The sequence below is a fragment of the Chrysochloris asiatica genome, unplaced genomic scaffold, assembly GCF_000296735.1.
Source record: "Chrysochloris asiatica unplaced genomic scaffold, ChrAsi1.0 scaffold00090, whole genome shotgun sequence".
In the NCBI taxonomy this organism is placed as follows: Eukaryota; Metazoa; Chordata; class Mammalia; order Afrosoricida; family Chrysochloridae; genus Chrysochloris; species Chrysochloris asiatica.
In genome coordinates this window covers 506,106-531,131 of record NW_006408608.1, presented here as the reverse complement: position 1 = coordinate 531,131, position 25,026 = coordinate 506,106, and the positions used below count along the sequence as shown (strand labels likewise).

Genomic DNA, 25,026 nt, shown 5'->3' with positions numbered 1-25,026 from the left:
TCCAACCTGAGGGGCTCATTTTCCAGCCCTGTATTCCTGACAGTGTTTCTCTGCTATTCGTAAGGTTTTCAGTGACTAGCGATTCGGAAGTAGTTCGTCACTCTTTCTTGCTAGTCTGTCTTTGTCTGGAAGCACATCTGAAACCTGTCCACCATGGGTGACCCTGCTGGTTATTTAAAATACCGGTGGCAGAGTCCTCAGAATCACAGCAACTCAATCCACCACAGCACGACAGACAGACGAGTGGTGGCCGTTTAGTTTTATGTCACTTTAAATTTCTGTATCAATCCTGATACAATCAAGATGTTCTCTCCTGATACAATCAGTCCTGATACATGCAAACCTACCTAGGCTTCCTCAAGTAGCCTGGTGATCTGCTTCTCAGTCAGGCTTGAAAACCTATACACAGTTCGGCCTTGCATGCTGGGTTGTCATGATTCGGAATCAACACGTCAACTGACACACCACCAACTAACAGCCCCTGCCTCAGGAAGTCCTTCCCCTGGGGGGGACCCCAGTCGGATGGGGTAAGAACTGAAGTAATGGCCGCCTTCCTCTCTCTGCTGGAATAGGTGGAGTCTGCCTTCAAGAGTCCAGCTCACAGCTCTGCTGAACTTGGGTTCCTCCCCTTTCTTGGAGCCTTACTTCACTGCCCTCAGGAAGGTTTAAGCCAGTGGGGTCGCTGCTGGCTTGGGGATGGAAGTGCAGGTGGCTTCCTGCTCCAGGGTCTCACTGATTCCTGGATTTCTTGGCATAACTGATCTGACCTGGGTCACACAAGGGGAGGGGGAGGGATTGTACCCACTTGGGCAGTGGTGGCCACACTGTCACTGACCTTCCCTTCTTGGGAACTCACAAAGGGATTTCCAACAGAGGTAGCCTGGGAGGGGGCAGAGGATCAAGAAGTGATGAGGGAGTGCCAACAGTATCTCCACTCTTCAAGAGACGGGTCTTGCCTTCTACTGGTTGGAAATAGGTGAGGCACAATTTCCATACAAGTAAAGGTTTATCAAAAAGAGATGCGAAGTGCTGAATCAGTTCCAACTCATAGTGACCGTGTATAAGGTTTCCAAGGAACATCTGGTGAATTTGAACCGCCAACCTTGCCGTTCAACCTGACCTAAGGTCGAGTGCTTATCCTACAGTGCCACACCAGAACAAAGCTTTGCTGGGGTTTAAAAGGTTTGAGGAAGGAAAAAGACATGTTTATTCATAGGGACAGACGGGGATTTCAGGGAATGGTCTAGTTAAGTGCCATTGTTGAGTTGGAGCCCACTCTGTATAGGGTTTCTGAGGAGCAGCTGGTGAGCTTGAACCACCAACCTACAGTTCAAATCAACTTTGCAGTCCAGCACATTAACCCACAGCACCACACCAAGACTCTCTAGGAGAGACCATGTTAAGTGGGTCATGCGTAGCATCTTTTCAAGATGGATTCCACCACAAAGGCCTCTGATAGCAGCAGACAGAACTCATTCTGGGATGTTACACATGCATGGTTCTTCAGAACCATATTTCAGACTCCTCCCGAGGCTGGCTGCCTTTGTCCCAGTCGTTTTGTTCTTTAAAACTATGCCTAGGACATTAGGTAAACCAGTCCAACCTGTAACCTATCTCACAGGCAGTAGAAATTATGGGCGGTCTTTCTTAATGGCCCCGGATGTCTGTTCAGCTATGTGCCCGGGGCATGTCCTCTGAATCTTCACAACTGTTCAAGGAGTGGGGCAGGTGTCAACAGTTCTCAGGATTTTGGTCACAAGATTTCAGTCACTAAGTGACCTGTTTCATCCTTATTTCTGGACGCCATTTTCCCCATCTCAGTCCTAAGGTGGGCCCCGAGTATTCCTCGCTGACCACTTGTTTCTGGCTGCCCTCCACGTAGCCAAGCCAGTACCAGGACTAAGATCCCCAACACCCCCACCCCAGCCTCATCAGCTGGACTTACACCTTGAGGAGTCCAGAACACAGACAAGGTGGTCTGACATTGCACTCACCATTTCTGTGTTTTGAGCAAGATTTTGGCTACATAACTGTGTTATGAATAAGCAGCCATTAGCTCAGCACCTTGTCTGTGCTCACAGCACTCCGCTCACACTCCCCGAGGTCACAGCACTCCGCTCACACTCCCTGAGGTCACACCACTCCGCTCACACTCCCTGAGGTCACAGCACTCCGCTCACACTTCCTGAGGTCACAGCACTCCGCTCACACTCCCTGAGGTCGCAGCACTCTGCTCACACTCCAAGGTTACACCACTCTGCTCACACTCCCTGAGGTTACACCACTCTGCTCACACTCTCTGAGCTGAGGTCACACCACTCTGCTCACACTCCCTGAGGTCACAGCATTCCCACTCTCACACATAAGGAGCTGCTTCACCTGGTCCCCCAGGCTTCCTGCGGGAGAGGCCCGAGCACTCCCCGTGTTCTGACCTGGTAATCTTCGGAGCGCTGCCGAGCACAGGGGGAGCTTCCATGGTCTCTCTGCCCCAAGGTAACTAGCAGTCAACAGTGATGTAGCCATCTGAGAATTTCCCATCAGACCCTGCAGTCAGGACCAAGGAGCCAGAGGCAGGGGTGCCAAGACCAAGGCACCCCAAATCAGGTAGGCTAACTGGAGTGTGATTCTGACTGACCACACAGCTGCCAGGCTGCGATTGGTGGCCAGAAGCTTAGTGACAGATGGGGATGGTGAGGTCTCAGAAACTTGCTTCAGATCCTGCCTGGAGGCTGGACAGGTAGAAGCAAGACCTTGAGCAAGTCACCCCAATCCTCTGCGCCTCACATGTGCAAAAGGGGTGTGCTACCCGAGGGTGCTGACGATGGCAGATGTAGTCTGGCCAGCTCAGTGTGCCACTGCCAGACTGGCTCCGTTTCCTGAGATGACAATGGGGGGGAGGGCACACAGCCCAGGAAGTGTCCCCCTTTGCTCCAGGGCTATGCAAGGACCCCCTTTCCCTCCTCCCTCACCATGCTGGTGCCTTGGCCCAGAACCCCTACAGACTGAGGCAGGCGAGAAAGATCACAACCGGTCTACTGCGTCCCAGCTTCTTTTTATTATTTTTTTTTTCCTTTTCTTTCTTTTTTTTAAGTATGGAGGCTCAAGTATAAGATGTAGATTTTTGTTTAAGCTTTACAAAAAAACAAAATAAAACAGAAAGAATCTCCTTTGCATTCCATAAAAACTGACAGAAAAGCACCTGGCCAGAAGAGCAGACGGTCAGCAGCTTCCCACCCCCCGCCCCCCAACGTGGTCTCCAAGGAACGGGGGTCTGCGCAGGACAAAGCTGAGATAGCCTCTCCTTCCTCCCGGAGCAGCCCCCTGTCCCCCTTCCCCCGCCCCCAACCCCAAGCAACTCCCAAACACACGTGGAATCAGATTTCCAGTTTTTCTTCTACCGTTCACACACCACAGTTATTTCATAAAATTTTTTTGTTTTACATTTTTTACACCAATGTAACAAAAAGGTGGGAGAGGGCAGGAGGGGTGGCAGACAGACAGGTATTTTATGCCTGCCTGTAAATAGAGGAGTGAGGGAGGCGGTGGGTGGGTTTGAACTAAGAAACACAAGGAGGGCTCTGTGGAAATACTGAGTTTCAATAGCACAATGTGGTGGGAAGTAGGCCTCAGACACGAGGAGGGTGTTTATCGGGCTTTATTCTCAGGGAGATGGCGCTGTGCTGTCCATGATGCAAGTTGTTCAATGACCTGTCAGGGAGGGAGGGACGAGGGAAAAGGGAGCAGAAAACGAGTTTTCTAAGACAGGAATCTAACGAGTGCATGGCATGTCCGCTTAGCGTGAAGCAGAGGTTTAGCATTGCTGCTTTCTCTTCAAAGCCTCCACCAGGTCATTCTTCAAAGCTTCTTGTTTTGATTTGTCTGCAAAAGTCTGCACAGACCTGTAAGGGAGGAGAGTCATGAGTAGTGGCCTTCCTGGGAGTGCTGTGGCCAGCTCAGAGGGGCTGGGGGCTGCTGCACAGAGCCCCACTGCCCAGCCCAGTCTGCCCTGCTGGGCTGGACATGCGATTCGCAGGAGCAAGGCTGCCGGAGACAAAGGGCTCAGTGAGTCTGGAGACCTACACCCTCGGTACCTTGGCCAGGCACCCAGGGGAAGTCCCCGACCACCTGACAGACACAGGCTGGAGATGTCCTCTCACCGTAGCCACCAGAACCCTATATCCACTCCTCTGGACTTGACACCAGCTGGAACCAGCTGCCTCGGAGCATAGCAGCTGCCCCAGGTTCCCAGCTGGTGGGAACCCTGGGTCGTGAGGACCCCTCTCTAAAGCTCCCAGCCCCCACCCTCCAGGCATGGCTATACACACCGAGGCCAGGGGACTCAGGCTCTGGTTTTCAGACAAGCATCATGGTAACGTGGCTAAGACCACCCCTCTGCCTGGATTGTGGGAAGAGTCTGTTGTGGCTGCATTTACTTTCTAACAAGGTTAAGAAAGCTACCAAGGCTTGCAGAGTTTTTAGTGTACAAAGTGCTTCCCACACACGTGATCTCATGTGCATCCTGGGTGAGTCTTCCTGCTATTCCCAATCTCTAGATGGGGAGACTGAGGCTGAGACACATGCCCACTGGCAATCTCCTGGTCATTTTGACAAGCTGAGTGAGTGTGCTTGTTAACCAAATCCTTTGTGGACTTTTTATAAACATCGTGACAGCTCTAAAATAGTGGAAAGATAGGGCGCCTTGGGGAACTGCTGGGGAAGTCCACCCGATGAGAACCTCAGGTTTCAGATACACTAACCAGGAAAAAGAATGGGAAGGAAGCATCAAAAATAAGCCCTCAAAATGAGCAAAGGAAAGTGCCTCCTACAAATCCTCCTGACTTCTCAGTCCTCCACAGATCATGGGGAGTATCCTCGATCTGGTGAGGTGGGGGCAGAGATAACACTGGAGTACTAAACTAAGAAACTACTATAAACATCGGATAACCCCCATTTGAGACATGCTGGCATTTTGGGTGATGCAACAGAAGAGCCACTCTTGAGTATGGGACATGCAGGTGCTCACCAGAGCTGGCCTGGCCCTGACGGTGAGGTGCTAGTCGTCCTCCAGCTCCAAAGGTGTGCACAGTTGTTTCGAGGTTTCACCCCTGGCCCACAACCTGCACCTGGGGCGCCCTGGCTCTGCTGGGGAGGAGCCGCTGAGCAGCCCAAGTCTGAACTGTGCACACCTCCCAGCCCCCATGCTAGAGAAAGCTCCAATCCGAATCTGGGGTGTTAGGCTTGGGCAAGTGAAGCATGAGAGCAGGAACTCACTTGGGGGTTAAAGCTTGGGAAGGTGACTGCAGGTGACCTAACAGACGCCTGGAGGAGCTGCTTAACTGTGTCACGTGATGCCACTCAACTGGGCTTCTGGACACCTTACTTTTTAGCCGTTTCCCTCCTCCTCTCTGGGGATGCTGACTGCTTGCCTACATCTGTACTTGTCACAAGCTCAAGTCATGGTTCTGGGCCATTATCAACAAGCATGACTGTTTTCCTTTCTGTAGGTGTGACGTGTTGAAGAGGACATCTGCAGCTCGTTAGGGGTGGGAGGTTATGCTGGTCCAGGGAGCAGCGGCACCAGGCCCACCCAGGCTGCCTTCAGCACCCACTGGGTTCCGCCCTCAGAGGCTCAGAGGGGGGACCACGACCTCTTTTAAGACAGCTTGCCCAAACAGTCCATCTCCCGCCAAGAAGGGGGTTATTTGACTTCTGGCTCAGCTGCACATACAGCCAATTCTGATAGACCCCCTGAAGCATGGGGTGGGCAGGGGCTCCCGTCCCTTGCTCTGCTGGCCAATGGGAGGACAAGCAGCTTCTGCTGGACAGGTAGCAGTAGTTCCTGCCTTGGGATGCTTCAGGAGCAAAAGCTCTAAGCCCCGTCATTCCCCAAACCCCCCTTCACCCCGAGTGCAAAACATCCACACCACACACGTGACACATCCCTGTTAACAGTGGCGCTGAATCTATGCGTTAATGTGGCTGCTCACCAGCTGTGAGAGGGCACAGGGTTAGTGCTGCTTTACGCGGCAACAGGCAGACCAGCAGGGTCTTGGCGCGTGGTGAGTCCTGTTTAGTGGGGAGGGTGCTCACGCCTCTCAGGCCGGGTACCTGGATCGGCTTAATTGTCAGGCTGGATGTAGATCTGGCGCTGGGTCAGAACTTGAGAGAGCTCCCTCTGCAACTGCTTAAACTTTTGGTTGTCAGGGATAGCGTCAATCGATCTACAGAGAGTGTTCCAAGTGGGGGTGGGGAGAGCGGAGACAGGGCAGAAGGAGACCCAGGGGAAACACGGGAGGCAGGAGAAAGAAGGAAAAGTCAGCCAGATCCCTGCTGCTCAGGGGCTGTGGGGTGGACACTGTGGCTTGAGAGACCACTCTGGTGGTCACTGTGCCTTTCAGGGTTCACAAGCTCTTCTTTATTGCAGGAGACTGTGCAGGGTAGGGTGGGCAGATGGAAGAGCCCGCTGGGGCCTGAGGCCTGACACATGTGCACATGGCTTGGACCCTGTCACACACCAGGAAGCTCTCTCAGATGGTCTAAGAGGTCAAAGCCCACTAACGAAAGGAACGTTGCCAGAGGTGGAAAATAGGGGCCAGGACATAGAGAAAATGAGAGCTCCAAAGGAAGCTTCTCTACTGTAAAACTGTAGACAGGAGACTTTCAATCTGTCTTAAGGACTAATTTACGGTCCACACTGCTTCCTGCCTCTCCTTAGGTCTATTACAAGACTGAGTCAGACAATGGAAACCAAGGGCAGCGCAGGGACCCATGTCACAGCCAGAGGAGAGCTACAAAAAGCTCAAGAGATCATCAGCCCACTACATTCCCTCAGCAAACCTGCCCCCTCTGGCTGGAAGAGGGGAGCAGAGGAGTTACTTGTCCAAGGTCACAGAGTTCAGAGAGACACTTTGCACAAGGTCCTGGCCTCCTGATTCCAAGGCTGCGCCTAATTTTCTCCCACTGGGCTCTGGCCTCTTGCTCAGTCCACCATGGACCACGAGAGAGTGCTGCTCAGCCTTCCCTCAGGCCAACGCCACAGGACTGAAGGCATGGACTGGTGAGGAGGGACAGCTCAGGATCCTGGTCGCAGCCAGCAGAGCCTTGGCAGAGGCCCTGAGAGAGCAGGGTAAAGGACCGCTTCTGCATGACACATTCGGTTATCCTGGACCCTAGGTCCGTTGGAGGACCCAGTGGTCTGGGCTCCCTTCTGCGTCTCAGGATTGGAAGTGCTCTCAATCTCAAGGCCGAGAGTTAGGGACTGAGAAGAGGCAGACTCTAGAGCAAGAGGGCACCAGTGTCTGTGAAGGAAAACGTGCTCCAGAAACGCAAATGGTGGGGCAGGAACCAACATCTACTAAGAGTGCCAATAATGCAGCTTTACCCTGTATCTTTCTTATCTCTGAAATCTGGACGTGAAATCTAACAAGGTGGAAACCTCAGCCCTGTCTTACACATGAGGAAACTGTGGCCCAAGGTCACATAACTATTAAGCAGTAGACTCAGGATTCAAACCCACATCTCTTTGGCTCCAAAGGCCTGTGTTTTTTTTTTGGGGGGTACATTTACCTCAGCCCATTGACGATGTCCTTTGTTTTTCCAAAGTAGATCTCATTCAGCGTACTTCTGATTTTGTTTTCCATGTCCTGGGAGGGGAGGGCAGTCAGACAGTACGGCAAACAGTTAGTAAGACATCCTGAGGCCTACACCCTCTTGCCTGCCAGAGCTCGCCTTTGCAGTCCCCGCTGTGACCACAGGGGGGAGGCGCATGACTACTCCAAATCAACAGTGTATCAGACCAAGTGAGCTCTTGGCGCCAAGACCTCATCTATAATTTGAGCTCTGGGCACTTTCAGGCCTGGAGGAAATCAGTACCCAGGTATTGGCAGCCAACTATGACCATTATTGGGAGCTGGTCTAAACCACATCACTAGCCCTCAACCTTCCCGGCAACTTTGTGAACACTTCTGTGAAATCAGCAAGCACCTCCCTTCTTCCACAACAAGGTGGTGACAGGGAAAGCTGAGGCAGCTGCAACTGAAGCTTCTCCAGAGCCTAGGAACGTTCCAGGGAGTTGTTTCTCACACCCAATCCATTGTGGGAGACGGGACGTCACACTTGTCAGAGCCAATGGCCAAGTGGAATCTTGGGGGAACGTGTGGGGGTGAGGATGGAGAGGGAACCTTTGGAACCCTGCTCGCTATCTGCTGGCTACTACGAGCTAGAGCAGCTGGGGCAAGGACCAGCCAGACGGTGTTCGCTGGGAGGGGATCTGGGTCCAGAGAATGCTGAAGGTCACTCACCTCTACCAGGCGTCCGATATTGGCTATGTGCGGGGAGCAGTCGCTCACAGTTTCATCTTTCTCCATCTGCAAAGGATACAAACATACCTCCAAGTCAGGGCACCAGGGCGCCTGAAGGACAGAGGCCTGTGTGCCACAGCACAGCCACCTACAAATGTCACATGGACACTTCCCCATGAGGACTGAAGAAACACACACAGCCCAGAGGCGCCACGTCCAGGGTAGAATGTTTCTGCTGTCCGTGGTGGAATGGACACTGACCACCCCCTCCCCTTAGGCAGGACAGAGGTGGTCAAACTTGCTAGGTACTGGTCGTCTAGGACAAATTAGAGATGACCTACTTGGTTTGTTCTTCCTGGTATTAAAGGCCTTCCCTCCCGACCTGGGGCCTGAGGTCCCAGGTGAGGCCTCCCATGTGCCATGCTGTTCCTGAACCTCAAGCGCCTCATGTAAGGGTGCTATGAACAGAGTCAGGGACACCACCCCTGGAGGCCTGCAGGTAAGAATGGGCACCCTAGTTCTAGAAGGCAGGACTCTGAGATCCCACGAGGTGCAGTGCCTTGCCCCAGCTGTACAGGCAGAAATGGCAGACCCTGGGTCAACCCTTCCTTCCTTCAAGGCCATCATGGAGTCCCTCCACTCTGAGACTCGGGGACCGGTCGAGAGACCGTGGGGAATAGAACAAGTAAATTTTAATCCAGACTCCCAAATAATGATGGGGAGGGGGGTTTTAGAGGTGGCGGGGCGTAGTTAGTCTTTTCATCCTAAACCCAGGCCAAGTCCATCCTGGCCTGACAACAAGACTAGTTAGTTCTAAGGCATCCTCTCTAGGGAAGGGATGGTGCATTCTGATGCAAGCTCTGTGTTCATGGATTCTCTGTCCTCCTATGCTTAAGCCTGATTTCCCCCATATGGCTACACATTCCTTAAGGACAGACTGTATACCCCACTGGATACCTGGCAGAGTGCTAAGCACATTAGTGCTCATTGTTCCTAACGTTCCTACTTCTATTATACGGATGCTGACTATAATCAAAACACAGGGTAAAAAGATCAGAACAGCATTAGGAAGGCTGGAGTTGCAGTCTAGCTAATAAAAATAAAACTGTCGAGAACAGGTGGAAGGGACCTCTCTTCAGAGCAAGGAGAACAGAGCTGATGCTTGGGGCAGGCGGTGTGGCGGTGTGTGCTCCGAGCAGGAGTCTCTGCTGTCGTCTTCCTGTTGCTGCTGTCTTCTCTCTCCTGGAGAATGGTTCTCAGACTGGTAAAGGTAGATCAGACTCCCAGTTAAGAGGGGGCAGACGTCAACAATGGGCACACAAGGATCAGTCACTTAAAAAAGACAGACTGGAGTCCTGATGTGGCGCTGTGGGTTAATGCGCTAGACTGCAAGGTTGGCAGTTCAAAGTCACCAGCTACTCCTTGGAAACCCTAAACAGGGTCGCTATGAGTCAGAACTGACTCGACAGCACTTAACAACACCACCACCATGACAGATCAGTGTGGACACTAATAAGCATGTTTGCCATTGATGCAAACAGCCATTTCTGATAGGATCATCAGAAATCATCTGTTAGAGCTCACAGGAGTCAGCACTGGCTCAACTGTGAACAAAGGTTGCTCCGTGAAGCTCAAACTTCTCAGAGAACTATTTCCCTAAGACAATACTGATGGCCTGTTCAGACAGACCCTCTGCTGAGGTTCCCAAAGTGGCCTCTGCATGCCCTGCAGGTGTCTATCTGGCTGTGGCCAACCTGTCTGTCCAGGACTCAAATGAAGGCACAGTTGAGAGGGGTTATCAAAGTCTTCAACAGCATCAATGCTCAAAATGATCACAAGGTCAAAAACATGGGTTAGTGTCATACCCAGAGTGTGTGTGGTCACCTATTCCATTTAATCTTCACAGGAACTGCCCCTTTACAACCAAGGAAGCTACAGCTTAAAGATATCAAGCAGCCTTCCCAGATAACACGGCCCTGGTCTAGACTCCAGCACCTCTGCTCGTCCCCCTACAACATGCTGATTCAAGTGACTGGGTAAATGCAAAGTGCACACTTCTGTTCACACATTAACTTCATCAAGCACAAAATGGGGAATAGTTGACTCCCGTGAAAGAACCTTGTGGTTTTTAGATGACTTGAAGCTCGTTAAGATCGTGGTGTGGCTGCTGTGGCAGCTTTAACGCGATATTAGGTGCACAAAGGAAACCGAGACGAGCGTCCAGACCAGGGGCAGCATTACTTGATTGGGCAGCAGCAGTCTTGTTCTGTTCTGCACTGACTTTGACACATTGTGGAGCTGGGCTCAGTGCAGGGCACTGGGTGTTAAAATAGCCATGGATAAGCTTCAGTTAAGCTACCCTGACCCCAAGAAATGGGGATGGAGGAGAGTACTGAAAGTGCCATGGGTTGCCAAAAGAACCAACAGTTCTGTGCTGGAAGACGTGCATCCAGACTGCTCCTTAGAGGCCAGAGTGGCCAGACTTTCTCTCTCATACTTTGGACATATTATCAGGAGGGACCAGTCATTGGAAAAGTATCTTATTTGGTAAAGTGGAGGGTCAGAGAAAAAGAGGCAGACTCCCAGTGAGATGGATTGGCACAGTGGCAGCCTCAGTGGGGTCAATGGTAGTAATGATTGTGAAGTTGGCCCAGGACCGAGCAGTGTTTAGTTCTGTTGTCATAGGGTCACTATGAGTCGGTACTGACACGATGGCACCTAACAACAACAAGCCTTTGGAGGGAGACTTGGGAGATCCTGGCAGATTCTGAAGGCCTGCTTCCTCTCAGGGGTGCAGCACTCATTGATGTGAGACAGGATAGCGAGACATCATGGGGTATCATAGGAGTCCAGACCTGAGCTGGCTCAGCAAGTTCTCAGTAGAGACAGCTACAAAAGACATCTGATCTGCTCCTAAAACAATGAGCTCCAGTGAGCTGGAGGGGTCTAGGAGAAACAGGGCGGCCATGTTTCAAAGGTTCTGTAAGATGGGGACCTGGGATAGAAGGACTATAGAACCAGTGGCCTCACAAGGCTGTACAGAACAAAGGAAGTCTAGGTTTTCTGAGGACTGGTCAAATGAAAAAGAGGGAGAGAAATGTTGGAATGATCAGCCCTGGGTTCGTCAAGTCCTGCTGTGGAGATGGCACCCTGGAGGTGGGTAATCCTGGGGAGTCTTGATTCTCAGACCCCCATGGCTGGTTCACCACAAAACAAGAGTAATGAGTGTGCCACAGACTTGAAATGATGGCTACTTCCCACCACTGCCACACTAAGTACTCCACCCTAGCAGAGCGGCAGTATTTGCTGTAAAATTCACCTCCTTTACTAAAACCCTGTTGCCATGACAACTGGTTTGTGTATATGATGATCAGGGAGCAGACTCGGAAGAGAGGAGGTGCTCCATCCACCCACACAGGGACTGTGTGTTCCCTCACCACATGGAAATGGTTACCATGCCCAGAGAGAGGGCTGCTCAGAGAGCTGCTTGCTGGGCAGGGAGAAACCTGGGGGGGTCAGATCCAAATAAATAATGTCTGTCCAGCAAGCGACAGTTTTCTCCCTCCCCATAGGAGGTCAGATTCCTGGCCGTCCCAGAAGAGACAAGGGCTCTGAACTCACTGAGGGTGCTATTTTAAATCAGCACCCAGGGTCCAATGTGAGGTCAGGACTGCTAGCCAAGGGCTCTGGACCAATTCAACTTCCTGGTTATCATCTTTGTGCTTCAAGCCAAGAGCCACCTTCCAACTCAGGAAGGCTGAAACCACTGGATGCTGGAAGATAACAGAGGCCTGGGGGCAGGGATAGATGGAAAGAGCAATGTACAGTCCCCTCCTTGAGAGAAGTGACCCCCCCACCCCCACCGCCAAGGAGAACTCGGGGAATCAGAGGCCCTGAAAAAGACCCAGCAGCGCCTGGCGGGGATCTTGGCGCACACAGACATGTTTCCACAGCCTCCTTGCCCACACCCCCCTGCTGACTCCCCTCCACACCTGGTCAGGGTCAGCTTATTGGCAATGTTGAGCCACTGAAAATAGAGAGCTTTTTGCAATGCATATGTTATTACATCCTTCTAAAAGTGGCTGCCAGGAGGGAAAACATTTTTATGTGCTGTGGCCGCACAGATGTTCCACAAGGTGATTCCAATGGAGAATGAAGTCAGGGCCCAACCTGCATCCCCGACAAGCACCTCTGAACACCTTTTCTCCCCTCCATGGCTCGCGCAAGGATTTGGAAAAGGGCAGGCTATTTTCCTCAGAAAAGTACCTTCTGGGTACACACCTGGAAGGGTAGGGCAGCTCAGCAGTTCTATGGTGTCTACAGCTCGATTCCCAGAGCTCCTGTCTAGGCTTCAATTTCCCTGCCTTTCCCTCACACTTACTGAGCTCTAACTCACTCATTGTGCTTGGCAGAATGGCAGCTTTTCCTGTTTGTTACGAGAACCCATTCCCGGGGCTCTACTATCATCTGGATCTCGGGTGAAAGCCAGCAGCATCCAGCTGTGCGCAGGCCAGGCCTCTGCGTGCCATCATGCTATGAGACAGTGGTCAGAAAGCCTCTGAGGAAGGTCACGTTTGACCAGTCTGGAATGCGTAATTGAACCTAAGATCACATCTATTTTGGAAGATGGACAAGTTTCTGCTCATAAGATAGGATGTAGTGGCACTAGGAAATGCTATCTACTGAGCAAACCCATGTGTCAAAACAGCGACGAGCTGGGCTGCGAACCACAAGATCAGCAGTTCGAATCCACCAGTTGCTCTGCGGAGAAAGACGAGGCTTTCTGCTCCTGTAAAGCTTTACAGCTTCAGGAGCCCTATACAGGGTCCCTGAGTCGGGACTGACTTGATGCACACAGCTATCACCACTAATCCTATTTTCTGGTGAGCACACTGAGTTTCAGAGGGGTGGTATGGTGTGGCTAGAAAGGGACTGGGCCAGGATCTGAAGTCAGTTTTCTTCCCAGTGATCTCTCTGCTCTGCTTTACCTACACCCTTTCCAGGGAGGTCAAGTCACAATTCAGTGCTTAAAAATTCTGAGTGATGTCCATTACTACCTACCCACTCCTCTTCAGAGTGGACTGGAGTGGGGTGGAGGAGGTAGTCGCAAGCTAGCCTGGTACATTCCTTCTCAGCCAGGCGTGGGGTTGCTCCACCTTAGGTCATCTGACAAAAACCTAACCTTCCCTAGAAGCCTCTCGACTCTGCTCAAGCGTCTTCACCCCTCAGGGAGCACAAGCTGCACGCCAAGGGCCGGTGCTGAACCTTTCCACAGTGAGAATGCTTTCCTGAGGCACCCAAGTTTGGCCCAGGCCACGCTTTGTTCCCTTACAGGTGAACCACGGGCACCAGGCTTCTTCTCCATGGCTCTCAAACACACGGCTCTGCTGAGCAGAAGCTCGGGATCTGTGACCAGTGCATGTACTGGTTATTTTCCTGCTGGAAGACCCACCCTGGGGACTGACTATTGCTGAGTGGGGAGAGCGCTCAGCTTGCCAACGCCCTGCCTAACCTCCCTGCTCAACAAAACATTCCACCTTCGTTTCTAAATATTTAGAATCTAGGAAAAAAAAAAAATCCAACGAACATCTGCAGGGTTTGTCCTCAGATCGGAAGCCTTGGATCTTTTTCCAGAGATTTACAGCCTTGCCTCTTTCCCACGTCTCCAGCTGTCACCCAGAAGACATGACCCCACGGAGCAACTTCCTTTTCAACATGTAGGTACTCTGATTCAAATTACCACCCCCCCCAGCCCCTTTTTCTCCACAACCTTTCCCCTGAGGCTGAAGTGGCAGCTTGCCAAAGGGTACCTTCCAATCTCCTTCACCGAGCCCTGCTCATCTAGTCTGGGCAGGATAGCAGACTTGGAGGTAATGAATTTCCAGGAAGACTGCTGGTTGGCCATCCTCCCTCTAAAAGCCCCAAGAGCTGCAGAGATTTGCCAAGACACTTAAGAGACTATAAGAGGCAGTTGGGGTGGGGGAGCAGAAGGTCCAAGGCAGGGAGATGGGGTGAGCATGACGAGGGAGCAAATCCTGACATGCACTTGGCCTCAGCCCACAGTGGTGTCTCCACCCTGATACGTTTATGACCAACTGTGAAATACACTCAGTAATCTCTCATTCTTTACCCACCATTTAGCAACAGTTCTCAGGGGTTTGCGTGTAAGAAACCCAATGAAAGCAGCTCACCACCTCCTCCACTTGTATTCCCACAAAGCAGCTACACTGAAAAAGAAGGGGGTTTACGATACAGGCCCAGAACAACTCCCAGTCTGGGACACCCAAGGGCAGGTGCCCTTGAGAGAACTGCCACAAGCCTAAGCTGTTTCCCTGGTCTCGAGTTCGGGCATGGGCTATGCACCCCACCTGCTGCCAAGAAGATGCTCCTGTGTCTCCAGGGGGCACTGAAACGGGGAGCCCCTCCCTGGTTCTGGTGCTGGCCTGCTTAGCCTTGCAGAGGGTGCTCCTGGAAGCTGGTTGGGATGCGGGCAAGAGCACAGTGCTGGCACTGAGGACCTGGTGCATGTCCTTCCTCCTTGACACATGGGGCAAGCATGTGCGTGTGTGACTGACTGAGAGGGAGGAGGCCTCGCTTCTAGAGAAAAAACCCCCAGCTCCTGGGTCACTACAAATATGACTGAAAGACAAAACCCAGCAGGGCAGGTTCCCACCTGACACCTTGTCCCTCATCTCTTGTGGGCACCAGGCCCTGACTACTCAATACTACACTCTCCCCTCACTTCAACACCCAGCTCTGCTTCTCCTGCCTCGGCCCTGCTTCCACGTGGCACCAGCTTCTTCTTGACATTCTAGCCACAGCCTTGCCCCACATGGTGCCCTGGTCTTTTCTGGATACAAATCGGATCCGATTTTACAGACCTCCTCACTGCTTCTGGCCCTGAGCGTTAACATCTTTCATGTGGTCAACTCCTCAGCCAGAAGAACCCCTCCTACAGTACCCAGAAGGCGTGCTGAGTCTCGAGGTAGAGACTAGGCACCTCGGCTCCCTGGAGAGGACTGCTCAGTGCATCCTTACTCCCTATCTGGCATCTACTGAATGTGGGGCCCAGGAGACAGAGACTAAGACCCAGTAAGTGTGGCAGGGTATTAAAATGGGAACTCCGTCTATTTTTAAGGCAGGCAAACCCAAATCCTGGCTCTGCTTTTCCCTAGTTTAAGTCACCACAGGCAAACGATATAACAGCTGGAACCTCAGTTTCCTCACCTGTTCCATGGCAGAGGCAGCTGCATTTTGCCTACAGACCAATCAAGAGAGTCGCTTGCACAGCCGTACATGCTCACGCTCTACCCCTGCCAGAGTCCAGCTTTCCCAGAGCCCCTTTGTCTCCCCCTCCAAGGTAACCATAGGCTTTCCCCAACACTCATCTGGGATACAAAGCTCAACCCTGCAACCCTCATTTCCCGTTTGTTTAGAAGCTGTGCATCATTAACTCAGATGGGTCCGCCTCACTGCTTCCCACAGCCTTCCTTTCGGTTACTTACGTTGGAAACCAGCCCCAGCTTTATTTTAATGCCCATTGGATGAATTATGGGAATGGCCGTTCGAATGATGACAGGAGCATGAATTTCCTCACTGAAGTCCCAAGAGCAAAAGGCAATCCAAACAAGGCACACAGCCCTGGCCAAGGTGTGCTGAGGACAGCCACTCATCAGACATGCGTTTGGCTTGGCAGGAACCTCCGCTCACAGTGAGCCGGAACCAGAGCCTGGGCCGACAACTCTGATTTAAGCCATTAGGGAGGCTGAGGATTCAATATTTGCCCAGGTCACTGTAAGCCGGGAGGAATTATAAACATTTTGGAATGTTAAGTGATGCAGAAAAGCAGTCTCAGGGGACAGACTGAGGATTTTCTATCCAATCCCCAGGTGAGGGAGGCAGGCTGGGGAACTCGCTGCCTGAAGGTGGGGTTCAGCTGCCCCTGCTCACGCCACAATTCCTGGAAGACAAGACCTATGTCCAGGCAGACAGAGAATGGGCTGCTCAGGGAGCACCTACCCAGGTTCTGGGGTGGGGCAGGGCCAGCCCTACCCACAGGGACCCTATTCGACCCCACTCACAAATTGGAGCCAGTGAGGGCTTTGCCTGCAACAGTTCAAAGTTCAGGTATGTGGGACAACTAGTTACATCTGTCTCTGCCTCACACAACCATGCAGATGCTGCTGGGACTCAACAAACAAACACAAGCCCGCTGTCAGAGAATCGACGTACAGCGCCTCTATAGGACAGAGCAGAGTGGCCCTTTTTATGGAAGCTGACCGCCACGTTTCTTTAGTTGAGTGGCAGGGGAGTCAAACCACTGACCTTTCAGTTAGCAGCTGAGCACTTTAACCAGAGCATCACCAGGGCTCCTGCTGCTGCGTGAATAACTCACAGCTGCACTACGGAGCAGAGGGGAACTGCAGTCTAGCGTTTCCAAGGCTGTCATCGTTATGGGAGCAGATTCCTGAGGTGTGACTGTGGATTCGAACACTTGGACAGTAACAATTCACTTAGGAGAGTTTCTAAATTCACCATCAATAGTTATTAAAAAGGCAAAGTGGCAATACATCTTTTTTAACTTAAAAGGAGTTCTCGTGCTGGAAAAGGAGCTCTGGTAGCGTAGTGGTTATGAGTCAGGCTGCTCATCTAAAGGTCAGCAGTTTGAAGCTACCAGCGGTTCCGTGGGAGAAAGAGGAGGCTTTCTGCTCCTGTAAAGATTTTAAACAGCCTCGGAAACCCTATACAAGGTCACTATGAGCCAGAACCAATTCCATAGCACACAATCTCCCCACCATATTGGAAAGGTGGGCATTGCTGGAAGAGGGTGGGCAAGAATGCCCACCCTGAAGACCTTCTCCATGAGGCTGATTTCTGTCAATATCTCACTCTAGGGGCAAACTGCTGATTCTCCTGAGCTCACGCTGCATTCAGTCTCTCCCCTTCCTGCAGACCTCATAGTGCTGCTCCACAGGGAGGCTTAGGTGTCTCCATGGAAGGGGCCTCAAAGGGTACTAACACAGAACTGTGGAGTCAAGACAAGCCTGCCTCCCAGGTCAAGCCCCACAGTCACCTCAGACACAGACTGTAAGGAGGCACAACTGGGAGCTGGTGGTCGCTAATGAAACCTAAAAAAATAAATAAAAAAGGTGGAGGACCAAAGGTACAATGTAGCTTCTCAAATGTTGATGTATATTCAAAGTACCTGGGGCATCTGGCAAAAGCACTGTGTCTTGCAGGACAAGATGCGCCTCTAGTGCAAACATGGTGAGCCTGGAGTAGTGAGAAGAGTGATCCCTGCCAAGTCTGCAGTCACCTTGCCCTACTCTGGAAGGAAGTCAGCTGGTATGCAAGACTGCCCAACTACACATACGTAGGTCAAAGGGCATTCATTCATTTGAAAAGGGAAAGCCTTGCTCCAGTGGTAGATTTCACTGCGTGCTATTGTGTCAAACTGCAAAGTCATTTGAACTATAAGGTTGGTGGTTCAAGCTCAACAGATGCTCCTTGGAAACCCTATACAGGGTTGCTGTGGGTTGGAATCAACTCGATGGCATTTAATAACAACAACAAAGGAGCTCTGGTAGTGTAGTGGTTACAAATTGGGCTGCTAAACTCACAGTCAGCCATTTGAAACTACCAGCTATTCCGTGGGAGAAAGATGAGGCTTTCTGCTCCCATAAAGATTTGCAGCCTCGGAAATCTTATGCAGGGTCGCTATGAGTCGGAACTGACTCCACGGCACACAACAACAAAGCTCACTCTAAGAAAGACAATCAGTGGGCTGATGTCGCCCTCTAAAAAAGTCTCTGGAGGTCATGTTGGAAGGCTCTGAACTTGGTCTTGCTCTTTCTTAGAAAATGTTGGAAAAAACCAAGCTGGATGAAGCAGACAGTGACTGGGTTACTAGGATCAAGATTTATAAAGCTGTCGCAAACAGACTACAGAAAAAGTAACAAAACGTAGGAAGATGCATGTAACACCTCACATGTTCACTAACAGAAACACTGCATGAGGATGTAATAGGAAACCCTCGCCCCTAGGGTTCTTTGGGGATGGGAAGCTGAGACAGATGTCTAAAGTAGACACTTCCTCTTCTGTGTCACTCTTTAGCTCCTCTTTCTTCTGGGTCCCCTGATCACTGTCCCTCAGAATCTGTGCCTGTTACCCACCATCTAGGCTGACCCTCCAGGTCTGTGTCGCCCCTTGCACGGCCCCACATGCACTCCAAGATACACCTGCCAGTTCTCTGTGCAGACAGCACCCCGAGGGCAGCTCATTACTTGGTATGGCCCTTCTAGCCACACTGTCCTATTCTGTGATGTGCTGTAAATCCGAGGACCGTGACTGTGGGTGCATGCTGAAGTGAGCTGTGAACGAGACAGGATGAAGGTAGGATTGAGGATTAAGCGGGAGCTCACTGGCTCTGTAGGACTGGGAACCACAAGGTTTGCTGTTGAGCCCACCAGTCACTGCACAGGGGAAAGAGGAGGCTTCGGCTCCCACAAAGATGTGCAGCCTCAGAAACTGTCAAAGGGCCGCTATGCGTTGGAACCAACTCCCTAACACTTATCAACAACAAGGGTAAAGGGCTCCTGGTGTGGTGCTGTAGTACAAACCTACCAGCTGCTCCTCAGAAACCCTATACTGGGTCCCTACTTCGGCACTTCAACAAACACAAAAGGGCTCAGGATGCCCCCTCTTACTAGAGGGTGTGGCTCAGGTCACCACTCTTAAAGAGTTCCCTGGGGCATGGTCTGAGTCCAGTGAATAGGACAGCTTTGTCAAAGTTTGCTCTCTTGCTCTGGATCTTGCATCTGGCTCATCACATGTAACGTGAGTTCTTGGGACTTTGGGCCTTCACCTGACCAGATTCATTAGCTCTTGTAGCCTTGCTGTCTGACCTGCTGATTCGGGTTTCTTGGTTCCTAAGACTATGTAGCTGAGAATAATCCTCCTCTCTGACCTCTGAACTACGATTAGGGACTTGCCCGCCTCCCTCGTTGTGTACGCCATTTCCTGTGACAGCTGGGGCTTTTGTGAGACACTGTGTGTACTGCAGAACCCTGGGACATGAGGGAGGGGTGAATGACATCAAGGGTCATGGGTATCATGGAACATGTAACATGCTGGGAACCTCACAGGAACCAGCGTCACGCTGATCTTTCCAGGAGAAATGATTCATGCAGCGATTCACCACCAGTGCCCAGTGTCTACTCTTCCTCTTCTGTTACAAGCACCCAGGTGATCCTTTAGGAAACCAATACCGCTCTCCCACCTACACCCTCACTGCAAGCATCATGACCTACATCTGGCCAATCAGATCATTTCACCCCAAGCCCAATCTAGACCAGGTAGTACTCTCTGGGGCTTTGGTAGCCCTATGATAAAGGAGAAGCTCTTTCCTACAGGACTGCCAGAAGCCACATGAGAGAGCAAACTAAGATAGGATGACATCATTTGAGTTTTAGACTTTCTGTCATCTGTCAGCTTAGGCTATTTCCATTTCTGCTCCTAATACATGCCCTTAGCCAGAAGTGAGAAGTTACTTATCTTAAAGTGTTATCAGCAGTCTGTGTCTCCACATCACAGGAGTATTTTAATGTAAACAACAAAGCCTCTGGTGTTTAAATCTCAGGAATCAGTTATCATAGGGTGGGTGGGTGGGAAACCACAGACGGACAGTCAATGCCAGGACAGAGGCTGCCTGGGAACCTTCTGGTGGGAGCAGCTGCTCACTCATTTCTGCTAAGGCTGGCAAGCTGTGGGTATTAGAAGCTGGTTCTGAGTGGGTAACTCTACCTGTCTGGTAAGGCTGCCTCCGAGGTTCATGGTACCAGAGCCAGACTTGTTGGTTTGCAGCCACAGCATCACTGTGGAGGTCAGCTTGTAATGGGCGGTGCGACCACTAGACTTCTCCTAGGGGAAAATGAGAGCGAGATCAGATAAAAGACACCCAGAACATTTGGGGCACAACTCCAAGGTGAGCTTGAACGTGTCCTTTGAAAGGTCAACTCTAACATGCTCCATTCAAACTAAGTAGCATAACATAACATGACTTTTCTTCTAAAATCTCAGTGGGTTTTTAAAAGCAAAGAATCTAAAATCGTGTGCACTTAATTGCCTCAGTATCTTACCATCATCAGCGACTACTGCAATCGTGACTTACCCGCTATCTAAATGGCTGAGGTCTAGCCGTCTCAAGAAGCCTCTGCTGCAGAGTGCGCTATACTGTTTGCTATGATGGCATCTGCACTTAACGGGCCTGAGCCTCCAGCTGCTGGGGCTGTACCTGCACTTCCACGACGTGGATAGAATCCCAGCAGCCTTTGATCTTCTTGGATCCATCTCCAGCCTTCTTTATGAGGATCACTCCAGCAAAGCCATGATCCAGATCCCAGAGGTAGACAGATGAGACACCGCCTTCAAAATACCTGCAGGACACAGGCCCATGCATCCATTAGATGTTAAACCTGTCCAGTTACAGATCACCCATCCAGGTCCCAGGACTGTCACTGGGCAGAGATTAAGAACTCAGAAAATGGTCCTGGGTCCTTCGGTGTGTGGGGTAGGGAAGAGGGTACAGCATTCTTGGGATTGTGGTAAAGACAGAACATGACTGGATGAGTCATAAAGATGAATTGAGCTCAGTCACTTACACTAGTTTTGTGACCTCTGGGCTTCAAATATCTAAAGATCAAGGGCCCAGCAGTGTCTGGAAATAAATGGGAGCTACCAACACTGATGTAAACATTGGTTTTGTCTTTGGGCTGGCTATTTTACAGGGGCAGTAGAAGGGAGAGAGAATAGACACGCCTCCCAGCCCCAGATGCCTCTAGAATCCTGGTAGGTAAACCAGGGCTTCCGCTCGTCAGTCTTTATAAAGGACAACCTTCAAGGATAGGGCGACTTAACACTGTGACAATATTAACACTACCCAAAGTTCGAAACTACCAGCCGCTCCGCGGGAGAAAGATGAGGCTTTCTACTCCCGTAAAGATTTACACCCTCGGAAACCCTGTACAGGGTCGCTATGGGTCGGAACCGACTCGACGGCACTTAACAACAACAACAAAAGTAATCTATAGATACAACGCAATCCCAATCAAGATTCCAACATCATTCTTTAAAGAGAAAGAAAAACTGATCACTAACTTTATACTGACAGGAACGAGATCTCGGATAAGCAAAGCACTGATTAAGAAGAACAACTGGGGGCCTGATCATTCTTCCACAGGAAAAGATCAAGAGTCGCACCTTGGATGGCTGCTTGTAAAACTTTTAAAACCCCATGGCTACTAACCAAAGTAGGATACAGAACATTGACTTTATGGGCTATTTTAAGCAAACTGACCAAGATGTCCCCCAAGCATATATAGATATACACATACATACATATATAGATGTATCTATATATCTATGTTTGTCAGAGGATAGCTGTATACTTATTTGAGGGACCATGTCTCTGGGCTTGGGGGACATCTACCCCAAAATTGTTTGTTCTTACTGTAGGACTGTGTATGTAATAGTATTTATCATTGCTGCCTTTTACTCTTACATACCTCCCATCGTCTTTAATTACCTTGGTCCTCTTGTGCTAGTCTCCCCCTTACTGTATCATGCCTTTCCCTTCATCCAAGTTAATACATGTCTACTCTCTAGTTAGTGATTTTCCTTACCACCCCTCCCATTCCTGGTAACCATCAAATAATGTTTCTGTGTGTAAACCTTTTCTTAACTTTTTATAGTACTACTCTCATAGCATATTTGTCCTTTGGGGATTAATTTATTTCATTCTGTACAATGTCCTCCATGTTCATCCATGTTATGAGGTGTGCTACAAACACATCATTATGCTTTCACATTATATAGAACTCCATTGTGCATATGCACTGTAGTTTTGTTTATTCATTTTTTCATTGATTCCATCTTTTTGCTATTATGAATAGTAAGGTTGATGGTTCAAACTCACCAGCCACTCCGTAACTATAGAAGGTAGTCACAAGTTAACTTGGGTGATGCCGATGGCAATTAAAGAAGATAAAAAAGAAATTGAAACACATTCTCAAATTTGCATAGATTTAATAACGTCAGGTATTGGTTTACAGAAAGAATTAGGATCATAAGCACACGAAAATATGCTTAGCATTATTAATTAGTATTGTTAAGTGCCACTGAATCGATTCACACTCATAATGACTCTGCTGTATGAGGTTTTTGAGACTAAATCTTTGTAGGGGTAGAAAGCCTCATCTTTCTCCTGTGGAGTGGCTGATGGGCTCAAGTTACTGATCTTATGGCCCAGTGCATAATCTACAGAGCCACCTCGCTCCATTAGTTATGAGGTAAATTAACTACTAAGTAAATAGGCAATTATTAGGTAATTAGTTACTAGCAAATGCAAATTACAACTACAATGAGATGCTACTAAACATTTGAGGGAAAGTCTTCTTCAGTGAAGTGTCTGCTCATGTCCTTTACCTGTTTTCAAATTGAGTTGTTTGTCTTTTTGTTGAGGAGGTACTGATGTTTTCTATAAATTGTAGAAAATAGCTCCTAGTCAGGTATGTTGTTACAAAAATGTTTTCCTAGTCTGTAGGCTCTCTTGACTCTTTTGAAGAAGTCTTCGGGAGATCAAAAGTGTTTAATTTTTAGGGGATCCCAGTCATTAGTTTAGCTTCTACTTTTGGTGCTTTTTTAGTTATGTTTGATAGACTATGAAGGGGATTCAGAAAGTTCACAGAAAAATGGATAAAAAACCCCAAAATTTTTCAATGAGCTTTTTGAAGTTCCCGCATATTTTTTTTTTTTAATTAAATGTTTTTATTTTGCATTGAGTGAAAGTTTACAGGGCACATCATCAGCTTCACATTCAACCATTCATATAGCTTGTTTCATTACATTGATTATTATCCCCTCCATATATCATCAGTTTACAGTGTTTCTCTCTATCTTCTTTAGCTTTTTTTTTTTTTTTTTGGATGGATTGGGGGGGATTTGCCTTTTTGGAATTTACAGTCTCGGCTTTTAGGGAAGGTTTTTACATTTGTCTGTGGATATCCAGGGCTCATGTATGAGATTACTAACAAGCATTACTGAATAATCAGATGAGGGACAGTTTGCTATGTCTACTAGGTAGCTAGAGTCTGATCCTCAGAGCCTATGGTTTGGACGGTCAACAACGCTTGGGCCCTCAGGGGCTTGGCCTCCTGACCGGTCTGCACTATCTGCATCTGAATCCTCCTTATTTATTGATTGTTTAAGGGACGCTGCCTGTCTTAGGTGGTCAGTGCGAATTCCTCAGTCTTACCAGTCATTGAGAATCATTGCAGCATGGCAATGGCTCTGTCTTAAGTAGCCAAGGTTCCACGTGATCATTACCCGTCTCTGGCAACATGTCCAGCATAAACAGCTGCCATCCGAGGAAGGCAGGGAGGAAGGAGATCAGCTGGGGACCCCAAGCGCCAGACGTTGCCGGCCCACCACCTGCTCTAAGGTGACCAAGCAGGATCACTATGCTGAGGTTCAATCAAGTTCTTAGGGGATAAGTTCCCGCATATTTATGCCATATACAAGGGCCCCTAAATTTGTCTCACATTTTCTTTCATGATCTTTATAGTTTTAGGTTTTATATTTAGGTTTTTAATTTCCTATATGGTGTGAGGTATAGATCCTGTTTCATTTTTCTACAAATGTATATCCAGTTTTGTAAGCACCATTTGTTAAAAAGAGACTATCTTGTCCCTATTTCTTGAGTTTTGGCTCTTTGTCAAACATCAGCTGTCCATAGATGGATGGATTTACTTCTGGGTTCTCAATTCTGTTCCATGGGTCTATGTGTCTGTCATTATTTGAGTATTCAGGTAGTTGTGGCTTAGAGTAGGGTTTTGAAATTGATGAGTGTGAAGTGTCCTACTCTGCTGTTCTTTAGAAGTGCTGTGCTTCTCCAGGGTCTCTTTCCTTCCCATATAAAGTTGGTGACAACTTTTTCCATCTCTTTAAAGAATGCTGATGGAACCTGTATCAGGATTGCATCATAGCTACAGGTTACTTTGTGTACTACTGACATTTTCACAAGAAGTCTTCCTATCCATGAACATGGTATGTTTTTCCATTTATGCCGGTCTCTCTGGGCTTCTTGTAGTAGTAAGACACACATTGTTCACCAGTAAATCTCTAACCTTTCCGAGCCCTACTCATCCTGCATCAGTACTGCTGCTCATTGCTTTACGGGGAGGTGGAGGTGTGCAGCCTGGAGCATAGAGGGGAGTTGGTAGGTCTGTGAGCAGAATCTCAGATATGGACAGCTGGTAAGGCCAGCAACATGATGATGCCCCAGGGTGAGTACAGGCTTCAGAGCAAGAGAGAAATATGTTCTAGTTCCAGCCTCTCCAGTTATTAGCTGCAGTCATGTATTTACTTGGTTCACCAACTACTTTCTGAGGGCTACCAGGAAGTAGCTCCATAAACCTGGGTCATAGTTTCTTTGTAAAATGGTACATACAGGGGCACTTGTTGTCAAGTGCTGTTGAGTTGGTTCCAACTCACAGTGACCCTGTATAGGGTGTCTGAGGTTTTAAATCTTAGAGGGAGCACAAAGCCTCATACAAGGGCATGGTGGTGGTGGTGGTGTGCTGTGGAGTCGGTTCCAACTCAGAGTGACCCTGTATAGGGTTTGTGAGGCTGTAAATCTTTGTTGTTGTTGTTGTCAGGTGCCATCGAGTCG

The 25,026-nt window shown here is 49.6% G+C and overlaps 1 protein-coding gene across 3 annotated transcripts in view; it reads right to left on the bottom strand.

The window, feature by feature from the left end:
- Positions 1-3,034: 3,034 nt before the first annotated feature.
- The window catches only part of CAPZB (capping protein (actin filament) muscle Z-line, beta), a 182,873-nt gene continuing 160,881 nt past the window's right edge, over positions 3,035-25,026 (bottom strand). For 2 of the 3 annotated variants that reach the window (XM_006866321.1, XM_006866322.1), the window contains exons 5-9: positions 20,593-20,734; positions 20,103-20,219; positions 8,301-8,366; positions 7,567-7,643; positions 3,035-3,899 (exon numbers count right to left, since the gene is read on the bottom strand). In XM_006866321.1, coding sequence (XP_006866383.1) covers positions 3,812-3,899; positions 7,567-7,643; positions 8,301-8,366; positions 20,103-20,219; positions 20,593-20,734 — 490 coding nt within the window. In that variant the 3' untranslated portion in view covers positions 3,035-3,811. Of the gene's footprint in view, positions 3,900-6,108; positions 6,222-7,566; positions 7,644-8,300; positions 8,367-20,102; positions 20,220-20,592; positions 20,735-25,026 lie in introns of all 3 variants that reach the window. The other variant, XM_006866320.1, reaches the window with a different exon arrangement.